The sequence below is a fragment of the Talpa europaea genome (assembly GCF_964194135.1).
Source record: "Talpa europaea genome assembly, chromosome: 1".
Classification (NCBI taxonomy): Eukaryota; Metazoa; Chordata; class Mammalia; order Eulipotyphla; family Talpidae; genus Talpa; species Talpa europaea.
In genome coordinates, this window is record NC_140073.1 from 81,804,169 (window position 1) to 81,816,906 (window position 12,738).

The 12,738-nt window shown below is 35.6% G+C and overlaps 1 protein-coding gene across 1 annotated transcript in view; it reads left to right on the forward strand.

Annotated features, from left to right (window-relative positions):
* The window catches only part of THSD7B (thrombospondin type 1 domain containing 7B), a gene marked incomplete at its 3' end in the record, with an annotated part of 691,568 nt that overhangs the window by 599,522 nt on the left and 79,308 nt on the right, over positions 1-12,738 (forward strand). Inside the window, exon 16 of the mRNA XM_084247796.1 lies at positions 821-971. Coding sequence (XP_084103922.1) covers positions 821-971 — 151 coding nt within the window. The remainder of the gene's footprint in view (positions 1-820; positions 972-12,738) is intronic.

Genomic DNA, 12,738 nt, shown 5'->3' on the forward strand with positions numbered 1-12,738 from the left:
GTGCACATATGCCATGTGCTCAGTTACTCCATGAAAGCCCTTGTCATTGCCCTTTGGTTTATGACAGCAACATTTCTTACTGAAATTCAGGAAATACCTAAAAGAAAAATATATTCAATGACCTTCAGTGTATCAGACAAAGATTCAGGAAGTTTAAGTTATATGAGACAGAAGTTGAAGAAAGGTTTAAGGAAGTCACAGTGACTGTGAAGGCTGTAGCTATTGCCAAGGAATGGATTCATTCAGAGAGAAGAGCCTTCAAGATTTGCTCAATGAAAAGAAAATTCACTCTGTGCCAGATATAAATAAATATGTCTTAGATCTCTTTAGATTAAGAATTCTTTAGGGATCAAAATAGGAAAGAGCACAAGGGACTATGGTGATGGTGCATGGGCAAATAAGGGCAAATTGGTGGTGGGAATTTTATGGGGACTATGCCTGAGACAAGAAAGCATACATTGTACAAAAAGGAAGAATGATGTAATATATATATATATATATATATTTTACATAATTCTTCATATATATATATATATATATATATATATATAAAGAAATACCTGAAAAGGAAGGAAAAAAGAATTCTTTAGGGATAACAGTGTCTCCAATGTCATTATTCTCTCCTGAGTGGATTCTGCCCTGAGTTATCACTGGAGAGGTCATAGAAGCCATTGGTTGAAGGCAGACTTTTTCCCCCTGGTTTCTCTGTCTTATGTTGAATGGTCTTAGAGGGCCAGGTAACTAAGCTACATCACACCTGTTTTCAATATACTCTTCACTGTTTTAAATAATCAAGATGTCTTGCAATCTTGTCTTGCAGATGTGTGAGCACTGGGGACAGTGAAGGTAGAACAGTGGATAATAGCCTCTGCAACCAGGATGAAATTCCACCAGAAACCCAGTCCTGCTCGCTTCTCTGTCCCAGTGAATGTGTCATGTCTGAGTGGGGACCTTGGAGTAAATGCCCACAGGTAAGTTCTCTTCCTTTGTTGATGCCCTGATCTGCCAGGGTTGCCTTCACTGTTGTTTTCTGTACAGGCACGTGCTGCTCTGCAGTGTATTCTTCTAGTAACATGGGAAGATTACTTTGGCTAGTAAAGCAAAAAAATAAAGCAAAGAAAAAAAATTCAGCAAGTGAGACTGAGCAATTTAGGATGCCAGTGCTCATTTTAAGGCCTTTATCATGGGAACACGAACAAGGAAAAATAAGCTTATAATGATCACACTAGAATTTGAATGCATGCCCATTGTTAAGGGGTCTTCTTTAGTACCAAAATGATTCTCATTATAATTGCTCGGGCTGTTTCATTTTTATCCTGGCAAAATCAATTATATCTTAGTAGCTCATCTTCACTGTGTAATTTAGCTTCTGTTAGTGATGATCTGTTTTTGCATTTTGCTGTTTTCCTAAAGAGAAGGAGTTCTTTTACCATATTCTTCTTCTAAAGCTGACAAAAACTCTTTTTCAGAGTCTGAAGCATTAGCCTTTCTTTTCCTTTTTTTTTTTTTAAATGGAAATATAACAGGGATATGGCCAAATAAGTTTTCAAGTAACATGATTCAACTCAGTATTCTCAAAAGATAAATTATGGTATTTTAGACTAATATTTCTACCTAAAGTGTTAAAAATATAACAAAGCTGAAAGAACATATTCTATGACTCCAAACATTAGAAAGGGAATAATTGATGATAATTTGAGTTCAGTGGTGATACTGAGAATTTGTAGAAATATTGTATAAAATCTTTGTACTGTAAAGGGAAAATACTTTTTGAAATAAGCTAAAATAATTTCCTATATTAGTAGTTTTATAGATTCCTTGTTAATTCTTGTGACCTTATCTGTTAAACTTCTGTAATTCTGTTCCTGAAAGAGATCTCCTTTTGTTATCATTTTTCATTTGTTGAGTTTATCTTTGGGGGTAGGGCAACATAATACAAAGATGAAACTGTATCAAAAAAGAGAAATTTGTAGGAATGCAATGCTTGTCTTTTTAAAGCATTTATTTTTTGTGTAACTTGAGTATAATGATAGTTGACATTTATTGAGCACTTATTACACTCAAAGCATATGTTATTCCCAAAGACTCAGGATGTTCTGTGCACTGATTCTACTAAGAACGTAATACTATCACTGCTCCCATTGTGCAGCTGAAGACAGTGATTCTCAGGACTAAGCAACTTGCAGAAAGTTCCACACTCACTAAGTGATGGGCTGGGAATGAACTTTGTTCTGACTGACAAAGTCAGAACCTTGCTCTGAAATCTTTAGTTCAATTATCTTATAAGTGTTAAGGTAGATTAATTCTCTTTTTCCAGATGTAGCATTCATTTTAAGAAAAAAGCAAGCTTGTGTTTTAGTTGTTTGTATGATTAAGCCATGAGTGAGTATACACATTCACACCTTAGAAGTGTCATTGCACATGTTCTCTATTAATTAACTTGCAGAAGAATCAGCAACCTAAGCAATTTTAATTAAATACAAAGGTCATGATCTCTGACACTGTCCTCTAATTTGCTCACACTAGTAAACTGTGACAACTTAGCAATGAAATTGCTGCCCTCTTAAATCAAGGTGCCCAACCACTGTGCTAATGTATTTTTTTTGTAGGAACATTTCATGTAATGCTATGATGGCCTAGCATTCTGTTTGCTTCTTCCAGCTCCTGAGAGGCAATTTTCTTTAAAGTTTGCTTCCCAAACATAACATTGTAGTGTTCAGAAATCGAAGGTAGATCAGCAGTGTTTTTGGTCCGTCTGCCTATTCTGCTCCCCACTCTGTCTCTGGTGAATTCTCTGATGCCTCTGGCCTGTACCCCAGTCTTTGCATAAATAAAAATATTTTAAAAAATTAAAAAAAGAAATTGGAGGTAGGGAAGGTATTCTCATCTACTTTCCTGTGTCTGGAAGATGACCTAGATCCTCACTCACTTATCAGCACAAAGTAGAAAGGTTGTTCTTTAACTGAGTATGTACCTTCTAAGTACTAATAACAGCGAACCACTGAGCTTATCCCACTGAGCTTATGCGGTGTTACTGACCCTGGGCCAGTGTTTTATAACATTATGTTAGGATGTTAGACACTTCCCGCATGCTCTCTGTGTTGGACACTTACTATGGTCACCTCTCTGTGGCCACATGACTGCTCCTTCTCAGATGCCACCCTGCTCTCAAGTGTAAATAAAGACTTAACAATGAGGACTCCTAACTGATAATTTTTCCTCTCTAGATATTATTTTAATAACTTGTAACATCTTAGAATATCGCTCAACATCAGAGGTACTTAAGCAGTCCTTGACAATGCACCTTCAGGTGATAGCAAAGTTAGCAGCTGGATCATTGTGCCTGTAGTTAATTGGCACTTCAGTGTGTATTTTCAGAGAAAAAGGAAAGAATTACTGTATAATTGTTCTCTGTACTGTGTGCTGGCATATTGGCCAAGATTTTACCAAATTATCCAAGATGTCTGCAGTATAACATGAGGAACCAATCGAAATCAATTCATTATATTTTTTCCCCTTCTTTTCCTTCTGAGGGTGGTTGTTTAGAACCAATCATGTAGGCAAACAAAAACTAAGCTCCAAAGAAAAAGAAACTCAGTGAATTTCTTGGATAAAAATGTTTCTCATATAGTCACAATATTCTCAAATTTATATTTTGATTGATCTATAAAATGTATACTTAATGTGAAATTAACTTAATATGATTTTAAGCATTGTGACATAGATGTGCCAGTTAATTAGAAGAAACTTAGTAAAATCAATTGATTCAACAATTTCTTGAATTCCAAATGATGTGCCCTACATATTGAGGTCAAACATATGTGAGAGACCATCACCAACATGAAAGACTTCTCAGAAGCTTTATAAATACATACTGTATTGTTAGCAAAGGACTCTGTGACTAATCATCAGTGTATATTAGTTTGTACAATGTTCATTAGTAAAATAATAGGCACTATACGAAATCATCCCACTTTTTTATATAAAAAGTACTTTTTTGGCCTCTGAAACAATGATTCTCATACTAGTACACATGGAGTCATCTAGAAAGTGTGTTAAAACACGCAGTTCCCCTGTCTGACTGCAAAGATTCTGATTCAGTGTCTCTGGAGTGAAGACCAGGCATCTGTATTTCTGGAGTGAAGACCAGGCATCTGTATTTCTAGTTGGAGCTGACTCTGCTGTTCTAGGGAACAATGTTTGAGTCACAGCCTCCTGGTCAGTACACCCAAATCATGTTATTTCTCTATCACCCCTTAATACAATCATTTGTTGAACATTGAACACATACCTGTATTCTGTACTTCAGTTGAATAGTTTTCCAAGGAAGGGAAGGGAAGGGAAGGAAAAGAAAGGAATCAAGGAAAGAGGATACATCTTATGTCCTGGAGCACTTTCTGTTGATGATGGTGGCCAAGTTCCTCACACCTGTAACAGTTTTCTTAGCAGAATTCTCTGTTTAAGGAGTAGATAATAGCTATAAAGTAAATTGCACAAACTGTTATTTAATTTGTTTTTTTTTTTAAATCAAAAGAAGCAGCAGCAATCACAGTCCCCCACTGTATTGCTGACCATGTGGCCAGGAAAGAGAAGACAGGTAGTGAGTTCTGAGCCATTCTGCAATCTCCCTCCCCCTCTCACACATACCAAACAAATAATTATTTGCTCTTATAGAATAAAGCATCACCTCCTTTGATGAAAAGTGAATTCTACCTAATTTAATAGAAGTTTTCTAAAAAATAAAGCATCAGAAAGATGACTTTGAGTGAAAAGGTAACTGACCTTACAGAAATGCCAACTGTAAAGCATACTGAAGAGCAGATAAGACAAAGGCATTAAAATTGTTTTGGGACTATTTTAACTGTATTGAGAAAACTGAAGACTGCAAATGGATCTAGAAAAGCAAACACAATCAGGACAAAGTTTGAAGAAAATGGAAAATCATGAGTTTTACTTATTTTCATCTTCCTGTTTGGTCTTGTTCATGGACATATAATTTATTATAAATATAAACTTTTGCTCACTTTATATGGTCACTTCTCTAGAATGCATTAATGGAAATTAGAGAAATTAAAGGAAATTATAGAATTGTACAGTTAAATATATGTATTGAGTCTTTAGGGGGTATGTGTGTATAAATACACATGTGTACATACATATATGTGCAAAACCAAGATGTATATATTTAATAGTTCAGTATTTATTACCAAGTATCCCTCTTTTATTTGCAAACATTTCTAGTTTATATCCTTGTCCTTCATACTTCAAAATTATGTTGGCGAATATTCAGAGAATCATATATTCTTTAAGAGGTTTATAAATGTCCAAATTCATAGATTTCTCAAATGTGACATATCTGGGCCTCCCTGGTGGCGCAGCGGTTGAGCGCTGGGTTGCGAAGCTGCCCGCAGCCTCTGCAGCGCTGGTTCGATCCCCGGCTGCTCCCCAGACACTGGAGGAGGGTCCCGCATGGCGCGCAGACCTCTCCTGCCACCCGCTGCTCCCCTCAGCAGTGTACTTCGGTCCTTCTGCCTGCTCTATTCTCCACTCTGACTCTGGTGAATTCTCTCACCCTCCCGTGCTTCTGACTATACCCAATGCTTGTATAAAATAAATAAATAAATCTTTAAAAAAAAAAAATGTGACATATCTAAAGAATATATGATCTTCTTTTATATGCTACCAGTCCCTACAGAAATTTTTCATTGACTAATACAGATTTTTGATTCATGACTCTCCTTGGAGGCTTAAGAAGTATTTCTTAAACAATATTATTGACAAGAAAAAGCCAGGAGATCTTGGAGGTGAATTTCCATACTGATGTATACTTTGCAGAAGCAAGCTTTTTAAAACCCTCTCTGGAAAGATGAGTTAAGTTTAGCAAACCTATTGAACTTTAATTGATTCACTTCCAGCTGAATGTATCAAAGGCTGGCTAGAACTGTAGTCAGACATCCTGGGAACTGGAGACTCATTAAACAGTCATCCAAATGCAACTTCATGATCAACAACTTTTTGTCTTATCACCAAGACAACCTCTGAAGAAGGGTCACAAAAAAAAGACTTGAAAAAGAAACTACATAGTGTTTAAATATAATCAAGTCTAGATTCTATCATAGTCTTAATATTGTACTTTTAAAATACATCTTATTTCTATACTGGATTCTTTTCTCTGTTGATGTGGGCAAGATGCACTAGTGAAAAACAATATGGATATATACTGGCAGAGACAGCCTGTCATTATTCCTTCAGGCAAAGACATTACTTTAAAAGCGAAAGAGAAATGTATGCCAGTTTTCTGATAAATGATCCAGAATTAAGCATTTGAGTTTAAGAAAAATACCTTTTATTTAGTGCTAGTCCAATGTTTCTTTTGGTAAAGGATTTTCATTGCAATGTTCTTTTTTTATTACTGATGACTCAACATTTTCTTCTCCGTAAGACTATTTCTAAATGTTATGTTTCCTAGGAAGCAATTTACCCAATGTTTATTACTAATACTGAACTCCATGTACTTCATCAACCTCTCCTCACAGTCTGTAACATGCAGATGACAACCTGAATTTCTCTCTGGAGGGCATGGATAATGACCATGACCCTCAAGCTGCCTAGCGCTTTTCTTTGACTTACGACTGAAATCCAGAGGGAGAAGGATGATAATTTTCTTTATTCTGGACTGCAAATTCTGGTTGCTTCATATAAATTGATATTGGCTCTTGTCTTGTCAAAAGGCAACAATTCATCACTCAGGGACTTGTGAAGTATTTTTACTCTCGTATGCAATAGGCTTTTTGTAATTTTTTTAATTTTTTTTAAAGATTTATTTATTATACAAGCACTGGGTACTGGCAGAAGCGCAGGAGGGTGAGAGAATTCACCAAAGCCAGAGTGGAGAACAGAACAGGCAGACTGATGAGGTACACTGCTGAGGGGAGCAGCGGGCAGCAGGAGAGGTCTGCGCGCCATGTGGGACTCTTGCCAGTGGCCGGGGATCGAACCGGTGCTGCAGAGGCTGTGGGCAGCTTTGCAACCCAGCGCTCAACCGCTGCGCCACTGGGCAGGCCCTGCAGTGAGGCTTTAATATCACCTTAGAAGAACCATCCTTATTTCCAGAACCACCTCCAGAAAGGGTACCTCATTCCATGCAGTATAGCAGCAAATTGCAATCCAATAAAAGTAGTCTCTGTGCTGTTCCAGGTTTTTTTTAATTTAATATGTTCTTATCATTCTTATCTGTGCAGTTTCTTTAAATTTCACTACCACTAATATGAAGTATAATATAGCGGTTCAATTGCACACTCTCGCCTCTCTCTCTTCTTCCTTCCCTCCTCCCCTCTCCTTTCCTTCTCTTATTTGTTTTATCTCTACTTTATAATGTAAATTCTTAGCTAGGAAAATAATGAAATGAGCCTCTTAAGTTGATCACTAGCTTCAACAATTGTCAACACATGACATTTTTCATATTTTTCAACTCCTTATCCCTTCTCCTATAGATGTCTTTAAAGTATATCTCAAACTTTCTATCATTTCATCCATAGACAATTCTCTCTATTTTCCTAAGAATTAATGACTATTCAACAAGACATAACCTCAGTAATTCTTACAACTTACAGGAGTATCATTATTAAAAAATAAAAACATGTCTCTCATATCAAGTATGAAACATGTATGAACTTAGTGATTAGACCACCATAATTACAAGGCTGACTTAAAGACAATTCAAGCCATGATGGAAAAGCATTGGGTTAACTTGGATTGAATGGTGTTTATGTTTCTATTGTAATCAACTTATGAAAGGGTGAACTATACAAAACAGACTTTTCAGACATTAGACAACAGGTGTCCTGGAACTGTGGTCACCAAGGGAAGAAAGTCTAATGAGTTGAGCCTTAGAATTGCTGTGACTTTGGATGGAGGTACTTTTTGGATGGTGGTACCAGGAATGAGGTCCCAGTAAGAATATGGAGAAGAACCAGAAATCAGGAGCCTCAGAGATAGGAGCAGCTAAAATTTGAAGGACAACTGCAGAAGGGAGAAAATAGCTAGGCAAACAAACAAACAAAAAATATATATTTATATTGGGGCAGGTCTTTTTGAGTTCTCGACTAAATACTGCTTTGCACATGCAAGGAGTGAAACTCCAAGAGTTCAGGCAAAAAAAGAAAAACATGTATCCTAGGGAGCTGCCAGGTGTATACATTCCAAAGCTCACAGAGGCCTGGAAGACATTCTCATTCCTTTTAGCCAGCATTGAGATACTCCTTCTAGCCCTCAGGACATTTGCTAATGCCCCAGCAAGAGTTATGCCTTAAGAGGAGAGTATGTATCATATGCCTTTTAACAATATATATGAACAGGCAAAAAGTTGTGAACTATAAACAAGAGAAAAAGTTAGCTGATAGGAGCAGAACTAGAAATTGAAGATTATGAAAATTGAAGTTAAAGAAGTTCAAAATAGTTAAAATAAATATTTGAAGCATGTTTTGGGATATAAAGGAAGATACTGAAAACTATATATAACTTTTAGAGATCTAAATTACAATATATGAAGTGAAAATTGTACCAATGGATGTAAAAAAAAAAAAAAACTTTAGACTTTGTTGCAGGGGGAAAAAAATGTGTGAATTTTAAGATATGAGAATAGAAACAGCACTAAAACAAAGAAAGAAAACAAGGCTAGAAGAAAATGAGTGAGACTAAGTGATCTGTAGAACTTTAACAAGAGATTTAACATAGCTAATAGAGTCTTGAAGGAGAGTAGGGAATGAAACGAAAAATATTTAAATAAGCAATGACAGAAATTATTGCAAAGCTAGGTGGGTTCTAGCCCCCAGACAATGTTATCTGGGCAATATAGTCCTGGTAGACAAAATTCTGAGAAAGAAACAGGAAACTGCTCTCAGGTCTCAATATTTATTATATAGGCAACCTTTTACCAAATCTTTTTGTTTTCAAAGTAGCAGCTCTGTGCTCACTGTACCCATTATCACAGTACAGATAATTCTGGTTTATCCATTTTCAATAATAAAACGAGACTTTAGCTAGACTTGAGGAAGACAGGAATCTGTGCCAGGTGGGCCAATAATATGGGAGTCTAATTATTCAGAAATACACTTTCAAACAGTAGTACTCCAGTTTTGAGCCCTAGTATTTCAGATGTATTTGCTACTCAACTTCCTAGTCTGTTGCAGCTTTATAGAAAAATCAAGTTGCAATACATCCTTTGCTGCTTTGAAATTCAGTACTCTTGGGTCAACTAAGCAGTTAACACATAAATTTTCTAGTATCCTGAATGTTTTTGCTGTTACAGACTTACATAATTGTTATAATTATCATTGAGTATCCTTAAAAGTTCCTGCATAATCATCTAATCCTGTAAACATCATTTTAGTGGTATTTCTGGAAGGAGTATATTTTTTGTACTTTTTTGAAAATTTATTTATTTATACATATAAGAGCTGGGGTACAGACCAAGAGGTGCCGTGCCAGGGATAAGAGGATTCACCAGATACAGAGGCAGGGAGCAGAACAGGTGGATTGACTGAAATACACTGCTGAGGGGAGCAGTGGTGATACAGGAGAGGTCTGCTGCACCATAGGTGGGTTAGCTCCCTGCCAGGCCAGGCACTGAACTTCTGCAATGGCTGCTGATAGCCTCATAGTGCTGCAACATAACCCTTTGTGCCACCAGGGAGGCCCCTGGAAGGAATATGGTATAATCTTCCCTCTTTAACTGAAACCTCTAGCAGTTGAAACTTAACACAGTTTGTATTATACCATAAAAAAGTATTTAATTTCTATGAAGCTATGTTTCTTCTTTAAATTTTCATGGATTTACTATTTTAAACTATTTTATTAATCTAGTATTTAGTGTTATATATGGCAAGATATTTTTCTATTCAATTCTCAATGAGTATTCCTCCACTTACTACATTCTGTATTGCATATACTAGTTATTTTTTAGATTTTATCTTATTACTATAAAAATTGTTGAACAGTGCATTGCACATAATTAGAAGATTCAGCTGTGCATCATCATAAAGAAACAGCTGCATGTGCTTCTGTCAGTTTGCCACCAAAAGCCCAATTCTATGCTTCACCATTTGAATTGATTCCTTTTACTGGATTTACCTATTGCCCTTACCTCCTTCCTATCCAGGAACCACAATTTTGATCTTATTGTCTAAAAGTTGTTTTTTTATTTCCTGTCCTCTTTAGTTGATGTGTTTCTTTGATTTCTCTACATATGACATAAGAGTGTCATTCTCCATCTGACTTATTTCACTAATAAAGTATGATTCTCTCTGGGCCAATCTTGTGCTGCTAACAGCATGATTGTGTCTTCCTTAATACATGAGTTGTGTTCCAGGGATACCACATCATCTTGAGCCAGTCATCTGTTATATGAGTATTTTATGTTGTTTCAAATTCTTGGCTACTACATAGAGTGCTTCCTGTCAAATTAGTGTTTTTGTATTTTTCAGGTAAATACTTAGAAGTGGGATAAATGAATTTGATGGAAATTTTATTTTTTTTGAAGCTCTCCCTACTGCTTTCGAAAATGCTTTTTATCAGTTTTATTCCCACCAAAAATGAGCAAAGATTCCCTCCTCTCCAGCGCATGTTTCTTGTCTTTGAATTATAACCAATCTCACAACTGTGATGTGATCTCATTGCTTTGATTTATATTTCCTCGTAGTAAAAAGAGATATTGAACATGTTTTCAGATATTGTTGACCACAACATCTTCTTTAGGAAAATAGCCATTCATATTTACTGTCACTTTTAATCAAGTTATTGCTTTTCATTGTTGTTGAGATTTATGAGTTCTTTATATATTTTGAATATTAACTGAGTAATATGAATTCTTTATTTTTTTAAATATTACCTCTGTTGGATATATGATGTGCAAATATCTTTCCCATGCAGTAGACATCATTTTCATTTCAATGACATGAGTTTCATTGTGTAGAAGTTTTAATTTTATATATTCCCATTTGTTTATTTTTGCTTTTGTTTTTCTGGCCATTGGAATTGAGTCCCCAAAGACATCTCCAAAGCTGATGTTAAAGGAGCAGATGGCCTGGGTTTTCCTCACTGTGTTTTATGGTTTCAGGTTTTGCATCCATGTCTTTAATTCAATTTGATTTGATATCACATACATTGTTATATAGTAGTCTAGACTCATTCTTCTGCATGTGGCTGTCCAGTTATCCCAACACCATATATTGAAGAGAATATCCTTGCCAAGAGAATATCTTGGCACCCTCATCATAAATTAGCCCATATATGTGTGAGTGTATTTCTAGGCTCTCAACTCTGTTCCACTGATATATATATCTGTTTTTATTTCATTAACATCTTGCTATTATTACTGCCACTTTGTAGTATAGTTTGAAATTGGCAGCATGTTGCTTCCATTTTTGTTATTCAATATTATTTTGTACTTCTAAATACATTTTATGATTTTTTGTGCTAACTGTGAAGAATTATGTTGTAATTTTGATAGGGGTTGCTTTGAATCTGTATATTGCTTTGGATAATATAACCACTTTAGTGATCTTATTTTTTCTAATTCATGAGCATGGAATATCTTTCTTTGGGTCTATTTTTTTCAACAGTGTCTTCTAGTTTTGAATGTAAAGGTCTTTTACATATGTGGTTAAATTTATTTGAAAGTAGTTGGAATCCATGGAATTGTTTTCCTGATTTTCTACTATTTTATTTGCATATAAAAACATCTTTGTATTTTAATTTTGTATACTGTCATTTTAAAGTATTTGCTTATCACTTGTAATAGTTTTTCATAGGCATCTTTGTGAGTTTCTTTGTTTACTGTCATGATGTGCAACTAGTGATAATTCAGTTCTTCCTCTACAATTTGGACTCTGCATACATTTTTTTGTCTAAATGCACTGAACAGGACCTACAACAACATGTAAATAACAGTGGTGAGAATGGATCTACTTGTCTTATTCCTGATTTTAGAGGAAATCATCATATGATTAAAATGAGGAAAAGACTAAAAATTATGTTTTATTTGGATTTTACTATTAGAAAGTTCTTGCTAATATATATAGGGCAATATAAATGCCAAAAAAAAAATAATCATTCACAGATTATATGGTAATATATAGATTCTATGATTAAATGACAATGGAAGACTAAAAATGTGAACTACTAAAGCTACCTATAGACTTAATTAGAAAACCTGGTGGATTTAAGATATATATAAAGCAGATAAGTTTAATTAGACACTAGACCTAATTAGAAATGCATGTGGAAGGAAAACATTTATAGTAACGATAAAAATTTGATACAAAAATATGAAAAACTTTCATGAATTAAAAAGGAGGCATCCTCAAGATCACATTCCCAAGAGGAACAAGTAATAATTAACAAAAACAAGATAGCACTGAGAGAATACCACAGAACAGTGGTGAAGCTAAAACATTGCCTGCACTTAAAAGACCAACACATAATGCATTAATGGGACTCTATGGAGATCCACAATCAGTGGATGAAAGGTGGGTTGAGAGAAATGTGTGGAGGTGGTGTCTGGGGCCTGGGTGGGCTAGACACAGATAGCAAAGTTACCAGTCCCAACAGAGGCCCTGGGAAGAAGGGAGCAGAGCAACCAAAGTCTCCTGCCCTTCACCCAGGTGAAACCCAGAATGGGGGAACAGGAATCTGCCACATGGGCTGGCCAAGAAGGGCATCAGAGAAAGCTCTCTTTCT